Source organism: Mixophyes fleayi, chromosome 5 (genome assembly GCF_038048845.1).
Source record: "Mixophyes fleayi isolate aMixFle1 chromosome 5, aMixFle1.hap1, whole genome shotgun sequence".
NCBI classification, from domain to species: domain Eukaryota; kingdom Metazoa; phylum Chordata; class Amphibia; order Anura; family Limnodynastidae; genus Mixophyes; species Mixophyes fleayi.
This window is the reverse complement of record NC_134406.1, coordinates 32,902,603-32,922,746: the sequence shown is the minus strand read 5'-3', so window position 1 is coordinate 32,922,746 and position 20,144 is coordinate 32,902,603. Positions and strand designations below refer to the sequence as shown.

Sequence of the window (20,144 nt, the reverse complement as noted above, 5' to 3'; positions counted from 1 at the left end):
AGAACCTATACAGAACCTATACAGATCTTAAGGCAGCCTGATTGTTCTCAGGTGCTCAATAAAGGAATGATTTAGATATATTGTTTGGGAGTCTATGACCGTCTCCAGGAGAGAAAGCTTAGAAGTGTTTTCAATACTTTTCATAATAATTTAAGTTCATGATGTCACTGTGAAGCCTTTCTAAATGTGTCATTCAAGTTAATGTTCACTATCACTACTTGATTAGGTATTCTAACATCCTGTGCTGTTATATCTTCCTATTTTGTTAGTGTACACAGTAAGCACTACAATAAGATATACATACCGTACACACCAGATGAATATACAAGTGTAAACCATAGGACAAGCTGTTTGTACATTCAGTGATTTGGTTTAGTTAATAATACTTTTGGAATATAATCCTTTATCAGGGATTTGAAAGATATAATTCTAAAATGTTCAACAATATACTGTTTATTTACAAAATAATCATTGGTCCCATCCAAACAAATAATTGAGAAAATCTTTTAGAACTAAAAAAAAAACCTTTTATGTAACAAATGGATACTGGGTGTACATTTTAACTGCATTTCAGTAGATACTAAACGTTTTTCTTCTAAACAATGCTTAGTAGAGATATAAGCTGGTATGTGTGAAGGTGTCAGCAGTGGTTTAGATGAGTTCTCTAAAAGTAATTTCTTTTTTTGTTCCATCAGAATCCGTTATGTTAATATGTATCAAACCTTGGGAGTTGAAACACAGCTGCTGTTTATAGGCTATATATACTGTACATATTTTCTTTGGGCTTGCTTATATTTGCTAAAAATACTATGTCAGTTCTTTATAAGGAAATAAATATTTTAATGTATTTCCACACATATTTTTCGTCTAAATTCTAAGATCATAGTATAGCTAAATAGAGTAAAACTATAAAAATGCATAGAGATAGTAAAATAATTATTTATTTTAAAAAGATAACATAATGGCAGTTTGTAGAAAGGACAAGCTAGCCACTGCCTAGGGTGTCAGGTGTGCCGTAGGGGTGGGATTGTTTGGGTAAGGGGCACTAAGATGTAACAGTCACATACTTAGGTAGGGGTTCAGTTGCCTGGAACTGTCCCCCCACAAGTGACCCAATTGGGAATTTGGATGGTTAAAGACCCAGGAGTACGTACAGGGGAAGAATGATGTCTGCTCCTCTCACACTACGTCCTGTGTTTCTGATTTGAGAATAAATATGTCCATTATCTCCACAAAAATCTCAATGCAGCAGCTTCTAAACATCAGATCTACTAAAAGCCATCAGAAAATTAAATTTTATCAAGTACAAAATATGTGCAAAAATGATGACAGATTTGCAACCCCGGAATCAGTTCTATTGGCCATTATTTATGTGCCAACCCATAATCCCCTTCACCAGTATAGCTGTCTATGGTTATACATGGTAGCCAGCCCTTATTGAACATATGCTTAAATGTTATATAGATATATTAAATATGTGTATATCAATTCCCAATCCAAAGACACATTCCAGTAGGTTATTTCATGATAATTATTGGTCAATATCCAACAAAACATACCCACAAACAGTCATTATTTTCACAGGTTCAGGAACATGCCTAAATTTGTCCCAATTTGTCTAGCTGGAATGTTAAGTGCTAGGCAAAAATCCAATATCTGGGGCCTAAAATCTTATTCTAACATGTGATGCTAATATATGTATAAACAGTTCTCAAGCCATCATTACAAAAACTTATGAATAATGCACCCCCAAAATAAATGATTACAGATATTACAGATATTAGAAGCCATCAAAGATTTCTGATACCTGTTAAAAAGTACTCACCCTTTATTCCTAGTGAAGATTTTGCATCAGCATCGGAAATAATATCAATACTATTGTGAATCCCACAACTCGATTTGCAAATTATCTTAAATATATTGAAAGACCCACTCCCTGGATAACAAAGGCTACATAATAATTACTATATAATAGTTACTAGATAAGCCTATAGGGATAAGGATTATAATTACAGAACTATAATACTTAGATTGTTATATTGACTAACTTTGAAGGACATTTTTGTCTCATGTTTAAGGATTTGGCCAAATTGCATTGTGTGGTTTTGCTAAATATTGTAGTTCATCTATGTAGGACACCGTTTACATTGTAACTTCCCTACATTACATTATACTTACAATATTTTTGCTAACTTAATATATTTTGGTAGTTTCTTTTTACTTGTACAAGAAAATATTATAATTGTAAAATTTCTATTTCGGATTGCCATAATAACTCCTTTTTCTGCTTTGGCCAAAAGTACTTACCCTACAGCCCTATGCTTTTGTATGGTCACAGAGATCATCGGTGACTTCTAATATCCATATAATTTACACAGAGTGGCGTTGTGGCACAGTGGCTAGCATTGCTGCCTCATAGAGGCAAATAATTTAGACAGGGCAGGGTCTGATGTGAATGAATAAACATTCTCTGTAAAGCGCTACATAATATGTTGTCACTAAAGGATAGTAATAATAATAATAATAATAATAATAATAATAATAATAATAATTGTATTATGACATATATCAATTGCTGAAGTAATGTGAAAATTGGAATTAAAATAAAATATAATCTAAGTGGAGATAAAAGATGGAATCTTACACTTTTCAAGTACTGATGTATTTGAGATGTTGCTTTTGTCTATTTGATGTTCTGATGCCACTGACGTGAAGTCAATGTCCCCCACATTCAGAATAGCAGCAAGAATGCTGTAGACACTTCCAAGTTCCTAGAGGAAACATTTCATCAATATATTAACAATGTTATATAGGACATTCACAAAACCACACTTCCTCATATCACAACTTCAAAACATTTAGGTGGCTCAAGGTTTTAGAAAACAAGTTTAATACACCATGGGGGGTATTCAATTGTTTCTTTTAACGCGCTAAAACCAAAAAAAACGAGCGCTCTAAAAAAACTTCATATTATACGGTAATTTTGCGCGCGTAAACAGTTAATACGGTACTTACTCGCTGCCAGCGGGCTGAATTTCAGCTCGCTGCTCAGGGAGCTGCGAGATGAAATTTAGCGAGTAATTACCGTATTAACGGTAATATTTTTAGAGCGCTCTTTTTTTTGGTTTTAGCGCGTTAAAAGAAACAATTGAATACCCCCCCATGAATAACTATATAGTGATACAGGTAAAATATTGTGTAGCTGGAGTTGTGCATACCATGCTAATATGGGTAAATGTGTCTGTCCTCTGGTCATGTGTACTAAATACATCCATCTATACACAATAACCTAGCTGCTTCCCAGATATTCTACTCTTTAATGAAGATGTACCCATAAAATAATGAAACACTTCGCTCTGAGTAGTTATATAGGGCCAGATGCAGAGATGAATGTATGCAAGTTTGTATAGTCAAAATGGCATGATTTCACTCTGCACATACCCAGGGCCGGATTAACCCTAGGGCTAACTGGGCTGTAGCCCAGGGGCCTCGGGCATCCAGGAGGCCCTTCAAAGTCCTCAGCAGCATTATTGATCGGTCCGGGGGTGGGGACCCCCATCCCGATAAATGCTGCTGAGCACTGTCAGTGCAGTCCTCCGTCCCCGGCGCCGCTCAGTAATCTGCTTACTGAGGAGATTTCGCGGGAGTTCACGAACTCTCGCGAGATCTCCTCAGTAAGGAGCTTACAGCGTGCCGCGGAAGGAGGACTGCACTGTCAGGTAAGTGCTTGGGGGGGGCCTCACGGGGGAATGGAGGCCCCCTTAGCCCAGGGGCCTCCATTCCCTTAATCCGGCCCTGCACATACCCACAATATGTCCCGCAAGTACCTAGGCCTATTGCACGGATCTATACGTGGCCTGAGGGCTCCTGAAGAAGTGTAGCAGGGGAGGGAGTTCTAATGTAGATCAAGTACAGTAAAGGTGTTTTCTCAGAAATATGAGATAATGCAGACTGAACGTAGACGCAGATATACCTTCTACAGCTGTATTATTTGCACCATCCTGGTATAAATATATACTGATGCTGATGATAGTTGCCAGCACAGGCTAACTGCTTCTAATTGGCTGATTGCGATTATACATACTTCTTATCATTTGTGCGTTGGTCCCCAGGAGATCCCAGGGGGAGGAGGGCATTTGGAGGCGGAGCTCTGCAAATTGCATCATTTGGTCCTACACCCTAAAGAGACATTATAATTTTAGCCTATTACAACATGGTTGGGCCATGATGAATCGTTAAATGCGTCACTTAACCCCACCCCCATCCACTTCACCAATGAAGAGGGCAGGATCCGGGAGGTTGCCCTGCTTTCCCTGGAGTCTGGAAGAACTCCCAGAAATTCGGGAGTCTCCCAGACATTCCTGGATAGTAGGCAACTATGTGATTATACCTCTGAAGCTGCTCAGAGCTTTTCTAATTGATTGTACATATATTATAGGATTTTTTCATTCCTTTCCTGCATAAGCGAGAAGGTTATATCTGCTGTATTATATGCATTATTCCATATGAAAACAAATGTTTACAAAGTTACATTGCGCTTACAAGCTGGTTCTGTGTATGTGTTTGCCTGCTGTAAACCTGGCCCATATGCTACAGATGCAGATTTGGATTGTGGAAGTCAGCAAATTGGATAAAGTAATTTCAATTAATATCGAGCAAACTTGATTGTCTTTGTTTTAAATTATCCGTAGAGCACGCTACGGCGTGGAAGGGCGTAACCAGCTGCAACACGTGACAATAACAGTTTTTACACTTTAGTATACATTCGCACCAACACACACATTTGTAAATAGTTCACATTAATCGTAGTTGCAACACATAGTTATTCATGTCGAAATATAGTAGTGTTTATGTGTAATATTATAAGTTATATGCATATTAGTGATACATATGGTTCAGGTTAAAGGAAATGTGTCATGTCTGATATCATATTAATCCCCTTTACATCAGCAGCTGTTCAGTGCATTTGGCGAAGAGATCGCACATTGCATACTCTAGGTATTGATGTTAGGGAATAAACCTTTAATATGATATTGACTGTAAAATGCTAATGGACTGATTGTAATTGGAGTTTTGACGGGAAGAACAGAGCTCATCCCCTGGAGAGATGACCCCCACCTTTGGATTCCTTAGATTGAATCAGCCTATGATGTGCAACCCCTTGGACCCTCCTGAAGCCTGGACCAATAGAAGCAAGTTATACCATCTGCATTGTTTCACTGTATCTCTGTTTGCATATAAGCAGTAGCTCTCATGTAGTGTTCAGTCACCTAGACCACAGACTTCAGGACTGAATGACTGTTCACTGGATCCAGAGCACCTGCGATAAGTAACGGCTGGACTTATTATTATTTTGCTTGAATATATTCTGCTACTTTTTGAGAATAAATATTTGTGCGTTGGAAACACAAATGGAGATTCGTCAATCGGTATTGGAAAGCGTCAAAACGCACTTAACAGGATGGTCGCTGATTGTACTCTTGTCAGATTCTGATCTGTATTATCTACCAGACACTAGAATGGAATTCTGAATTGCGTATTGACCACTGGAACAGACTCTATATTGTATATTGTTCACCAGAATGGCCACCATGACAGGGTGATTTAAAGTGAAAATGTGTCTCGAGCACCAACATTTTGTGGACTCTTTCCCTACATAGCATACAAAAGGAATCTAAGATGGGACAAAAGGCTGAAATGATAAGGCAGAGCATGTCTGTGACAGTCTGGTATGCCTGGCCTATCACACTGGCCAGAGGTACGGGGTAGTGGGCAGAGGGTTAGTACTGGATGCTGGGTCCCAGCTTTAGAACAGCCAGGTTAACAGATTAGAATGGTCTAATCTGTAGGTCACACGGATTGCCGCTGGTAAGTTGGCGTCAAAACAGGATCTTGAAACAGTAATGTTTTATTAGCTAAAGTAGTCCTATTAAGGACAGTTACATGCCAGTTTGTGGTACTAGCAATCTTTCCAGAAGTTACAGATGGAATGATACATTTCAGGATAAAACAGGGCTCTTTTTATACAGTTTTGGAGACCTAGCTTGGCAGGACATAATCCAGCCTCCTGCCCATTTAACCAATCCATGCTGATTCATGCAGCCTGCACGCGAATCAGCCTCGAGTGGGTTAACACCTTTTTACATTGATGCTAGTGGCAGAGGGGGAGTGTAATTCCCCCCTTGTCCACAAGCTGCCAGGGAGAGGAGTGCTCAGTCTCCTCTCCGCCCTGGTGCCAGAATGTCTTATTTATCTCTTATCTACACCCCTTTTAGGTATCCCAGATTGTATTTGCCTTTGCAACAGCTTCCTGACAGCGAGTACTGCAATTCAATTTAATGTCTACTAGAATTCCTAAATTCTTCTCCATCTAAGATTTCTCTCATTGTATTCTATGTTGTGTGTAAGTAGCATAGTTATTTCCAAGGCCTGTGGGGCATAACCTTATTCAAACATCATCTGTCATTTGCCTACCTAAATTCCTACCTTGTCTTAATCTGTCTGGGTAACATACTACCCTTTCCTGTGCTAATAGCCATATATAGTTTAGTGTTATTTGCATATATGGACACTTTACTCTCTATGCCATCTACAGGGGTAACCAAGTTTTAAATAGGAAAGGCCCAGTTGCTCTTTAAGTATATCTTGCCACCGTCTGCTGAATTCACTAACCCCAATGCGGTCTACAGGAATCCTTTAATTTTTTAATTAGTTTCAGAATAGAAATCCATAGTAACATTGACATCTGCAAGTTGCATCAAGACACTGACCAACCATATGATAAAAAAGTGATATAGTAACAAATTATACATTATTGTTGCATTTCTCTCCATCTCCAGCAAGTTAGATAAGAAAAGAAAGACTTTATCACTCACCTCCATTGTAAAACCTATTACCTTGAAACACTGTTCAATTAAGTCAAACTGAGTTTTATAGAACGTGTTATTCATAAAATCTTGTACCATTTTAATATGCTCATTTTGCAGGTATCTGAAAGTTGAAAGATAAATGATTAGCACTTAAATGAGATTGGAAAAGTAATAACTTGCCATCATTTGCCAGAAACCTTCAATGTAATCTATTGCATTACCTGGGAGGCTTGTTTTCTGGTAATTTATAATGTACAAGTTTTTTCTTTTCAGACAATCCAGCATAAATATAATAGAAAATGTGGAAATTTTTTTCTCCTCTATAGGAACAAAAGAAGGAAATAATTGAATTATTACTGTTATCATTCAACTATCAGAATTTTTCATTTATTTAGTGTATAATAAAAATAATAATAATAATAATAATAATATACATAAACTACTTTGAGAACAGCTAGGTCGCGGTGCTACACAGTGAGATCTGGATTTGTTTATAGGTAATTTTGGCTGCTGCCTATATTTATATCCATATTGAAAACTTCAAATGTGCCCAAGCCCTAAGCAAACAATTTCAAATTTGCTTTCATTATATAAATTAGTCTAGGTTGATCTAAAGCTCTACCATCTCTCTTACTAAGAAAAACTATTTTGGGTTTCTTATTTCTACCCAGTTGTCCAAACCCTATTATCTCTTTGTCACCTTCAACTTTCTCCTCTGGCTACCACGCCCCTCCTTCCTTACAGCCCTCTGTGTCAACACTTCAGCACCAAAATTGCCACCATCCTGTCATAAATCTTGTCCTGCCAGGTCCCGTCTACTTTACCCACGCCTTCCCATTCTCACCAATCCCCTATCTGTTCATCCATTCCACATCTGGGGATGAGGTCTACACTCTTCTGTCATCTCCCCTTCTGTCCCCTTGACATCATCTCTCACTTTCTCCACCCACCCTCTCCCAATGCCTGCCCCTAAACAACTTCTTCTTAATCTTGTCCCTCTCCACTGTTATCTTCTCATTGTCCTTAAAATATTCTCTTGTCTTACCTATCCCCAAAAAAAACATTTTTTAACCATGCCTCTCTTTCCAATAACACCCAATTTATCTTCTTTCATTTGCTGCCAAATTGCTTGAGTGGCATTTTTGCAACTGCTTTATAATCTTTCTTTTTCCTTACTCTCTCCTTAACTCTCTGCAACCGGGTTACTGTGCCCTTTACTTCATCAAAACTACCCTCACTAAAGTCACCAATGACTTTCAATATGTTAAGTGTAAGGGTCACTTCTCTATGCTTTTCCTCCTAGACCTCTCTGTTGCTTTCAACATCATTGATGACTCTCTCCTCATGCTCACCCTTCGGGCCATTTGCCCTTGTGATTCTTTTCTCTCCTGATTCACTAACTACCTCTCCAACCTTTTCTTTTCTCTTTATACCACTAGCTCCTCCTCCCCTTCGTTCCTTTTCCTTGTTAGGGTCCAACAAGTCACCGGCACTGGCCATCAGTTCCTCACACAGAACATCTCCTTCCTTGCCGAATTACTCGACTACTTCAGTCTCCAGTACCATCTCTACCTCTCTACCCCTGACTTGTCCTCTTCTCTCCTTTCTCTTGTCCACTCGTATCTCCTAATAATATACCTGTCTACATGTCTAAAACTAAGCTCACCATTTAGTCCTCTTCTGTAAAATCCAACCACCCACACCTCTCACTTTGGACAACACCACACTCTCCTCTGTTCCTTGTGTCCACTGCCTGGGTGTCACCCTTTACTCCCAATTCTCGTTCATTCCTGCAACCCAAGTCTATCACTTCCATGGTTGAAGTATCACCAGGATGTGACCCTTTTTACCTTTTAAACTATCAAAACTCTCATCCAGGGGTAAATGTATCAATCTGAGAGTTTTGTGGTGGGTTTGAAAAGTGGAAATGTTGCCTATAGCAACCAATCAGATTCTAGCTGTCATTTTGTATAATGTACTAAAGAAATGATAGCTAGAATCTGATTGGCTTTTCAAACCCGCCGGAAAACTCTCAGCTTGATACATTTACCCCCCAGTCTCATATTATCTACTGTATTGACTACTGTACTCTCCTGTCAGGCATCACTTTCACCTGTCTCTTCCCACTTCAAATCATCATCAAAGCTGAAGCAAGACTAATTTACCAGTCCCCCATTCACCTCCCAACTCTGTCAAACTTTACACTGGCTCCTAATTCCCTATTTAATCCAAATCAAACTCCTCACTGGCAGAGCCATCAGGCACACCCTTATGTCACTGCACACTTTCCATCCTCTCCGCTCTGCTAATGGACAGAGCCTCAACTCCCCAGTAATAGGCAAACTCCACTCCCACCTTCACCACTTCTACCGTGCCACTCCCTGTTATGGAATACACTCCCATGCCAAATTAGATCCTCCGGCAGAATCCAGTTGTAATAACTCCAATAACACCCATTTGGTCATCAAGGTCTACCAGTCTCTCACCTTATTCCACTCTCACTATCCTAGTTTCCCCCTTCCCCATATTATAGGTTTAGTTTAAGTAAACCAAGGATAAAATATAAACTTATACAAGATCAGCCATTTAAATTTGGACACCTATGGATTACTGCATGGCTGAGCTGCAATTAGTTCAAATGCACCCTGTATAGATACATAGTTAACCAGCAGACATTCAATATGTGTCAGTTATGTCTGGGATTGCATGGTTGATATGGTAATACAACTAAACTAGGCAGTATAGGTAAATAAATTGGTGTGCAGATTAAAACAACACTTACATAGCCTGATGGACAACTCTTGATTTTTCCAGAAGATATTCAGAAATCTGGGCTGCCACTACTGTTCCATTCTTTGCAAATTTCATTTCTAAGTATTTCCCAAAGCGACTTGAGTTTTCATTAATGATAGTGCAAGCATTTCCAAATGCTTCCACCAGGTTATTCACTTGCAAGATCTTCTCTTGTAATGTTCTGTTGTTTGCCTGGAAAGTTAAAAGCAGGCAGAATTCAAACCCAAAGTCCTATATACTATACATTACATCAGATCACATTATCCACATGTGTCCCAGGTCTTTTGGACTTCTACGCACTCATCACACTATAACTTTAATTTGCTAAAGGTGTTAATACTATCTGTGAAAATTTGATTTTATGATAAACTCACCAAAACAAACAAGTTTCGGTTCTGGCTGCAAACACATTTCACTTTTAAGAACACGACTCACTGTCAGAATCAGGAATGTCAGTATTAATGGTTGATGCAAAAAATTGCTTGGTACACACTGCAGAAAGAGAGAGATGTCTTTTTTTTGTTTACCTTTTTCTTCTTTCAGTCCCCCATTCTTTTTAATCATATCTAGGAGAAGATCTGGTTGTGGAATGGGTTACTGTGTTTGCAAAGATGAAAAGGAGGTTGCATTACTTTGGAATTTTTAGGCTGTGGATCCAGAGACGATGAACATTTTTAAAGCTGAGATGTCCCTTCTTGGCATAAATATTATAGCATATTTGTAGCACCCCGATCACCATCATCTGGTTTGCGCAGGAGCTTGGCGCTTCATTATGGAAATGATCACAGAAATTCACATGTTGGCAAAAGTAAAATATCACCTGAAAGTACTGGCTACCATCACATATGGATACCCCTTTAAAGTATTACTTTCCTTTTTTATCTAAAATATTGCAGATTATTTTAAATAATTAATTATAGTAAAATAAAATTAGGATTGTCTTTGTTCAAAGTGCTTTGTTTTTTCTATACAGAAAGGAAAAAGGGGATAAGGAAAGGGCTGAAGGGAACAGTGAGATTGATAGGAGAGATTGAATTTGTATATGTAATGTGTTTATTTAATAAAAAGATTAATGGGTGCATCAGAGTTTCTATACCCATAATTACATTGTTTAAATCGCTCTCTTTACCCCAGTAAACTATTATTTTCAGGAGTGATTATCATATAGGTTCAGTAGGGCCTACCTGCCCCCACCCCTTCTAGCAAAGACCTGTGGCTAGGGCAAATATTTGTTTTAAATGAGATGGAGCTAGGTGCCACCTGCGCTATAGTTTATATGAATTGTACCTTACTGTGACGCTTAGTAGGCATTTTACAATTCTGCACCTACTGGACTCCCAGTCCTCCATGCTTATAAATAAGTTTAAGCCCTCTCCAACTAAGACTCAAAAGTGGTGAGACCAGAAGATCCAGGCGTCAGTATTTTGTGCTAAAGATAGGAGATAGGCAGTTTTAGAATTTGATAAGTAGAGTTGTCCCAATGACGTGAGATCTCAAAGGGAGTTCTTTCATTAGCTTGATGAAAATGTTGCAGTTGAAGGTATTGGTAGAACGCAGTGAGTGGTAGGTGGAATCTGTTTTTGGATCTCTGTAAATGATGATGGAGTGAATGGTCCTAAAATGTGGTGGAGGGGTAAGCGGAAACTGACAGATGGAGGCTTCTGTTTTTTTTATTCCACAATGTTAGAGAGGAAGCCTTGGTGAGAGCATACATTAAAAGGGGGGCTCTAAATTCTTTGGGGAGCCTAAGGGTGAGCTCTAGTGACACAAACTCAAGAATACCACTTTCACTATCTACCCATTTCTTCATGTTAAGGAGAATGTGCCCTGTTGTTTCAAATGGATGGCCTCATAGCATTTATAGAGAAGAAGTAGTCCCAGATCCCCTGGGGTTGGCCAACTAGATCTTTAAAAGTTTCTTTCTTCCCCAAATAACTTGCTGCAGCTGGACTGTAATGATTTTAGGGTGGGGACTAGTACTTTAATGGGAAGGTTTTGGGAGAGATATTGGAGATGATATATAAAGTAGGTCCCATTTTGCTAAATCCTGATTTATCTTTGCAGATAATGGGAGTAGTTGGGATCATCCTCATGTTTAGTAATGGAGACCTCTAAGTATTGGATGGATATTGGACCACAGTTTTATATTTTAATATTTTATAAACATTGATGAAAAAAAATTGAACTGGATGTATACTACTGAATGGAAAGAAAATCTAATTTCCTATTAAAAAATGTTTGCCAGGAAAATTGGGCAATCATCCTTAGTTGACTTATCACATCCTAACATGTATTTTATCCTGTGCAAAAAAAATAAGAATGCAAAAACACCAATGCTTAATAAACCAGAGAAAAATAAAAAACCTTTACCAGTGGGGCTACTGAACTGTACAGACCGTGGGCTTGATGTGTGAGTTTAATGCATAGCATAAAATCCACACATTTGTAATATGCATGCCCACAAAACAAGCCACATCCAGTTGTGCGTATGCAGAGTTGCATTTATCTACACTAGTGTCTGGAGAGGTGGTAGGAGGAGCAAACTGATGGTTCAATGTAGGCCGCGTACAGCAAGGGCTGACACAGACAAGCACGGAGACGCATAGGGTAGGTGCAAATACACACTAATGATGATGGTCGCTTACACTAGCTATCCAGTTCTGATTGACTGATTGAGAATTCACCTGTGAAGCTGATCGTGCATATATTATAGCATATTGTAAAAAAAAAAATTTTTTTTTTCATGAGATGAGATATTATATCTGCTGTGTTGTATGAAACCTAATAGCGAATGTGTTTTTCTCTATCAATACAAACATTTGTTATGCTTATAACCTGGTTATGTGTGTGTAGGTGACTTAGAATTGGTGTATAGGCTACAGATCCAGAGCTGGGCGCATCTTGAGATGCCTACGACATATGGGTATAAATGCGCCCAATTCAGTTTCAGGCCCAGTATGTCATTGGTTGTCTTTTTCACTGAACAAAGTGCAAAGCATGTGAGGGTTTGTTATATATGTTTAGGAACTTTTGTGCTCAATAGGTAGGCTGAAGACACTTATAGGACACGATGACACCTATCCAGGTGCTCGGTGTCAGGATACTGTTTTACATTTATTAAATAACAAAGAGGCTCAGTATATCTATGTCTTTGTTTTATAAAGGGATGAGGTCTGTTGAAGTTGAAAACCAAACAGCTGCTGGCCTGGTGCCTGGTCACACCTGGAAGCACTTTTAGCTAATCTCGTTTTTTATGTGACAGTATAATCTGCTTCTTTTTGATTTCTTATTTTATCTGATTTTACATTGATTGAAACTTAGGATTTAGGATCTTCTCCACTCTCAGGTTTTGAAAATCATCGTCATCTTAAATAGAATTGCCATAAAATAATCTGCTAGTTTGGCCAGAGCGCCACAGGCCGACATTTGCTTTTGTGTTTGGGAATGCGACTAATACTATTGTGAGGGAGTGAATTATTTACAATTAGTAGCTTAAAAACACCAAAACAGAAAATAACCCTCTGCGATAAAAGAGCAGTTGCAGGAACAGCAACAACCAATTTAGGTTGATAATTCTTTAACATCCAAATTGTGATTGATAATTGAATAAAATTGTACAGTAAATGATAATCAGCATTTACACAATGAAAAATGTTTGATGTGGAAGTTGAAATCCAGGTGAATATATGAACCATGAATGAGTTTTTGTGATAGTCACTTAAAAAAAAGTCTACTTTTAATATACATTTTTGTTATCGGAAGCCACCTGGTCCACCTTACATGACATTTAAGAGAAACCAAAAAAGGACTCAACAAATGAAACCATAGGGAGCACAAAAGCACATTGTAGTCAAATTAGTGGTGTGGTCAGGGATGAACCAAGTTACTGTATGTGGAGTCCAGTGTGTGCCAGTAGCATCATCATCATGACATTTCTTAATTGAAGACATGATAATCTTGATAATAGTAAACGTACTAATAAAAATGTAACATTGACAACTGCTAACTGGCAGAACATTTCAATTCACCACTTTAAAACATCTACGGAGGTGAGTATGAGCAAGAGGACCAATCACTACAGACCCTCAGGAAAAAAAGCTGCATGGGGCTTTGGTTATGGTAAGGGTGCAGGAAAGGTGTAGGTCATTGATGGGCAACAGGTGGCCCTAGGGTCGCATGCTGCCACCCCAGCTCTCATCTGGGGCATCAACTCATTCATACTGTATTGTCAGATTTGTTTTTTTAAAGCATGTTTAAATGTCTGCTGTTATGTAATTACAGATAGGTGCCTCTTTTTTTGATTAAATGTATTTTTCAAGTTATTACTGAGATTAAGGGTGATGTTGTGCCCTTTTGAATGTTAGCGGGCCACCCATGTGGTCCCTGAAGTCGATCAGGTTGCCCATCACTGGTATAGGTGGTAATGCAATTTTAAATGGCTTCTATTCTTCTCAAAGTGTTTATTTTCATCATATACTTGTGGGCAGCACGGTGGCTAAGGTACAGCACTGGGGTCATGAGTTCAATTCCCGACCATGGCCTTATCTGTGTTGAGTTTATATGGTCTCCCCGTGTTTGCATGGGTTTCCTCCGGGTGCTCCGGTTTCCTCCCACACTTCAAAAACATACTGGTAGGTTAATTGGCTGCTAAAAAATTGACCCGTGTGTGTGTGTGTTTGTTAGGGAATTTAGACTGTAAGTCCCAATGGGGCAGGGGCTGATGTGAATGAGTTCTCTGTACAGCGCTGCGGAATTAGTGGCGCTATATAAATAAATGATGATGATGATATACTTGCAGGCAAACTTTGAAGTGCTGTTTGATTGCCTGCATTAAAATACCATTTTAAACTGTTCCTTTAAGACTTTTTTTTGACAAATCACCATGAAATTGGGAAATGGTTCATTGTATCTAAATCAGCCAAAATCTGGCAAATCTTGAACTTTGTTGAATTGTTCCACTCATCTGTACACATATTAGTTCTTCAATTACATTACTTTCCTTATGATACAATTACCACACCACTTACTATAAATACAGATCTCCGTCCATAATTAATACACTTTTCATAATGAATAAACCACTTTTCATAATAACTAAACCACTTTTCATATTGACTATAAATCTCTTTTGATTCTATTCTATGATATTTATGTTTGTGATGAATCTAAGTTTTAGCAGCACACAGAATTTGGGCATCAGTATAATTCAAGTCTTTAACTGTGCAACACTTTCCACTGAGTAAATATCATTGTTCTCCCTTAAATACCATAGGTAAACAAACATCATTTATTTCACTAAGGTGAAATAAGGCTGTTTTGCAATGGAAATTCCCATAGCATCACTAGGTAAATTTCAGGCATGGTAAAAATCTTTGTTTATGTTGATTTTTAACAAATGATTTTGTTTTAACGTACCCCTAAGGGAAAACAATTTAAACAATGATTTATTATTTCTGCATTAATTATATTTTACAATAAATGCAGTAAGCTATGATAATCTTTTAAATAATCAAATATAGAAAAGAACAAATATAGCAGAACTATAAATGTAATAATTGCACTTAGAAGTAGCAAGACTAATACTTGTTATTAAAATACAATAACAGAAACTGTGGGTCATTTACAACAGTCAGTGTAGCACATCACAAACATAAAGCAGATTTATATATATTATTACATTATTTTAAATTATGTTTCTCTTGCACTTGTTTTTGTATGCAAAGAGGCTGATATAGAGTTGATCATAAGCAGTGGTTGCAGTGGGGGTGTATACGGTGGTATGCCATACCGCCACTTCTCGTATTGCCTTCAATGTAAAACTATTTTAATTAAAATCCATCCCCATTAAATTTTTTATTTCACCACCGGGGGCAAATGCAGGATTTGCAGTGGGCGTGACCAGCATGCATGGGGCGTGGCTATAATTTTAGAGAGTGCTTGGCTGCTCTCCAACTCTCCCTATCCCCATAATATACATGGGCAATGATGCGTGCATTACTGTTAGGTGCACGCAGCTCTCTCTTTTCGAGCAGAGCCGTGTGAAGCGGGGGCAGGGTCCAGCCACCTCAATTATACAGTGCCCCAAACTTGGAGGGGGGTTTCCAGGCACCAGTAACCCCCCCCCCTCGGTTTGCTTATGACCACTTCTAAATTTCCACTTCGACCACTGATCGTCCAACTACTGCCTGCAAAAACGGAGTTCTATATAACTTGAACTTGAAGCCTCCTATGCCTGGAGAAGCAGATCATGCTATTTACAGTAAGAGTGTGCACACATAAATGTAGCATGACCCCTTAAGATGAAACCTAGCTAGAGTCTCATAGGAGACATATCAATTATGGTTGTCCAAGCCTTGGGGTAAAGATACATGATGATGGTCATCATCAACACCTATGTTTGTTAGTTTAAAGAAGCAAAATGCAAAGTGAGAAAATCATTAAGTATGTTTTTGGAACTACAAGTCCCAGTATGCCTGGCAGCCATTGCCATTCACCCAAAATAGTAACGGAGTTGCCGTATCAGGAGCTACTGACCTCCATGGGCATGTTGGCGCTTGTAGTTCTACATCTGTCCAAGGGGCTCAGTCTTCTCATGACACAAACCCCACTTAGTTTAGGCTGGAGGATCTAGGGCCTGATTCACTAAGGATCTTAACTTGAGAAACTGCTTATTTTAGTCTCCTGTTACAATGCAAGGGATGCAAATTAGTAGTATTCTGTTTTGCACATAAGTTAAATACTGACTGTTTTTTCATGTAGCACACAAATACTTGATAGCTTATTTGTACACTGCAATTTAAAGTTTATATTTGTGTGCTACATGAAAAAACAGTCAGTATTTAACTTATGTGCAAAACAGAATACTACTAATTTGCATCCCTTGCATTGTAACATGGTTTTGTTCAGGAGACTGAAATAAGAAGTTTCTCAAGTTAAGATCCTTAATGAATCAGGCCCCTAGTCTTTAAATAATTAAACAGTTTGCCCCATCATGTGTGTCTGGGGGAGGGGGGATTGAGGACCAGTAGGTGTCACTATAAAGCTGAAAAAACAACTCTGCCTTAAATACTGGTTTTAATTACAACAAAAATGCATATATTATGTATTACAAACACCTTAATAAACCATGGCTTCTGTCACAAAAAAGAGGAATTGGCTCATTCAATAGTAAAACTACACAATTTTATTCTAAAATTCTAAAATAACTTAGTAAAAACATAAATTGTTAGTATTTCACCAACTCTTAGCACACATACAGTTTACGTACAATAAGTCACCATATATGCAGAGTATTTAGGAATTCATTTAAGAACAGTTATTGAAACTAATGTTTCAATGTATATGTAGAAATGTAGCAATGCCTCCATGAAACAATGTCAACAAGTGGGATAAAAAATGAAATAAAATATATAAAATAGAAAATAACACATTAGCGCCAGAGTTTGTTGGATAAAATACAAAACTACTTTCTTTAATTCATACTGCAAAATAAATAAAAAAAAAAAAATGCAAAATGGCAAATCTCTTGTAAATCAGAAGGCGCTCATTGCAGCAAAAACATACAAAAATGTTTTTAAAAAAAGTACAATGTTACCTGGTTCTATTGTATATAACTAGATCAAATGTAGTACACCAATTTGGTACCTACTCAGGAAAACTAGCTAACTAAAGTTTTTAATTCCTATTTTCTATATGGTTCCCTCAATTCTGTACCTAAAATAAACATTCCAACATGCTATCTGCCCTGGAAATAACAATAAAAAATTCACACATATAGAATAAAAAAGAACGTTATTCCTGGTAAATTCAGCTCATTGCAAATAAGAGAAAATGGATTTGGTCATTAAGATACAAAATACTTCTAGTTATTGAGGGGTTAATCACAATATGATGATGAAATACGTGGATATTCTGTAATGATACAGCAAAGTTGCTGTAATGTCAGTAAAGAAGGGAAGAAGTCTTAGGGGTATATTTACTAAACTGCGGGTTTGAAAAAGTGGAGATGTTGCCTATAGCAACCAATCAGATTACAGTTAGCATTTATTTAGTACATTCTACAAAATGACAGCTAGAATCTAGAAAATAGGCACATTTATGAATGTTGCAGACGTGTACATATCTATAAACATGGCAAGAAAGCAAACGTAAATGATCTCCATTGTTTTCAACATGTGTTTATTGGAAAGTCATTGGAAAATGTCTATATATACATTTCATTAAAAATATTTCTTACTGACACAGGACTAAAAATATATATATTGACTGGTGACAATCAACCTCCGCTGAGATTAACAGTGATATAACATGGCTGCTAACTTGTTCTTGTAGTTCTGACAACAAATAAAAAACAAGTAAATTGGGTACATAAAAATTATACAAATATTGGTGGTATGAACACCTATGTACCTGTGCATACTGAGATTATTTGGAGTGATAAGGGTCCTGTCTCTATATTAAGTATGTATTCAGTTCCTCACTGCTCATCACTATTTCTTATGTTACAGTTGCAGCCATCCATATTGCATACGGAATTTAGAAAATAAATGTTACCTTTCCAAGAACAGTTAGTTGCTGGACCAAAAGATGAGCGCCCTCTGTCTTTCCTGCACCGCTTTCACCAGAAATAACTATGCACTGAAATTGAAAGAATAAATACTGGTCTGAATAATAATCTTTTTTTAAACATGAAAGGCAAAGCTACTTTAGCCAAACGGAAGCGTAAAAATGTGTTCAGGATTCTTCAATGGAAAAGATCATCTGAGCCCCCACTCTCCAGTGCATAGTTTATTGCGGTGGTAGTCACTTTAACGGTGCTGATAACACCGACAGTGACTACCACGAAGGGAAAAAAACAAAAATGACTTCCCCGACTTAGAAGAAATGATGACTGACCTTAACAATGACAGAAGAAGTTCCCGGCAGTGTGAGAACAAATTACGATCCCTAGTAAGAACGGCATCTTGTTTGTACGTCATTTTCAATTGGGACCTTTGTATCACTCTTTTTAAAGCGGCAATGACCTGAGTATTACACGCAGGCTTAAGTGTAACAGGTCGGATGAGACGCGACATTGCCGCTGTAAAAATAGTGATACAAAGGTCGCAATTGAAAATGACGTACAAACAAAATGCTGTTCTTATTAGGGATTGTGATTTGTTCTCACACTGCCGGGAACTTCCTCTGTCATTGTTAAGGTCAGTCATCATTTCTTCTAAGTCGGGGAAGTCATTTTTGGTTTTTTTCCCTTCGTGGTAGTCACTGTCGGTGACACCACCTCCGAAATGTCGTACCCCACCCGTTTATTGGTGTGTTTGACTAAGATCAGATCACCTATATTGTTAATTGTTAAAGAGCAATTAAAGCCAGTAGCTAAAAGTAATTCATATAATAATAATAATAATAATAATAATAATAATAATAGTAATAATAAATTTATCTGTTATGGGCTAGGCCAACATGTAGTCAATCCAAGCATGAGAATAAGAACAGAACAAGATATTGAGGTTCCTGTCAAATTGGTACTGGAAGATTTGGCCATCAAACACACCTCTATATGAAATGAATGTCAAATCTCCAACTTGTTTGATTTATATTTGTCTGATGCCAGCCACCAGCTTTGTGTCACAGACATCAGAAATAAACTACAATGATCATCAACATCATCATCACCATTTATTTATATAGCGCCACTGATTCCGTAGCGCTGTACAGAGAACTCACTTACATCAGTCCCTGCCCCATTGGAGCTTACAGTCTAAATTCCCTAACACATGATGATGATGATGATGATGATGATGATGATGATGATGAATCCTATATTTATTGCAACTGTCTCTGTATGTTACGTAGCTCACAGGTCAGTCATAAATCTCTAGAATTTAGCCTGGATTTCTGTCTGACAGTCTGAAGCCTCAACAGGACTTTACATGACTCTGTTACTTAAGACAGTGAGACCTGCACTAACTAGTAAGAGGGACCCTTGTGTCATCAATGAATATTTACAGTTATTTGGGAACTTGCAAACTGTCACAGTAACATATTTCATGCACAAGTATTGCAATGAAAGCAACTCTGCAGTAAAATCTGCTACTTCTAAGAACACCAATTACTTGGCTGCCCCTTTAGTCAGTGATGTGCCCACTGGCCAGCCAGAACACGGCACATGCCACTGCTGAAACGGCCACATATGTATAGACTGTTTCACCCTGTCGGGCGCTAGTTGGATGTATGGGTGATACAGCTCAGTATGGGTGATACAGAGACATCTGTATTTGTAAAATGAGATTGGTTAGGGAGATTTTAAGGAACAAGCGTTAAATAAAATAATCCAAATATGTATGTATTTCTCATTGAGATATTTATTAACGTGAATACCCATGACTTAGTTTGCAGCCTTTCAAAAACTGACTTTAAATGGACAAAGCTGGATGTAAATTGATCTACACCTTCAGATAAATTGACAGAGTCCATCTGTGGTTG

At 37.9% G+C, this 20,144-nt stretch overlaps 1 protein-coding gene across 1 annotated transcript in view; it reads right to left on the bottom strand.

Moving 5' to 3' along the window:
- Nucleotides 1–20,144, bottom strand: part of MYO3A (myosin IIIA) — a 159,429-nt gene that overhangs the window by 81,749 nt on the left and 57,536 nt on the right. The window contains exons 13-17 of the mRNA XM_075211975.1: nt 18,216–18,299; nt 9,652–9,854; nt 7,091–7,189; nt 6,876–6,990; nt 2,645–2,771 (exon numbers count right to left, since the gene is read on the bottom strand). Of these exons, the coding sequence (XP_075068076.1) occupies nt 2,645–2,771; nt 6,876–6,990; nt 7,091–7,189; nt 9,652–9,854; nt 18,216–18,299 (628 nt within the window). The remainder of the gene's footprint in view (nt 1–2,644; nt 2,772–6,875; nt 6,991–7,090; nt 7,190–9,651; nt 9,855–18,215; nt 18,300–20,144) is intronic.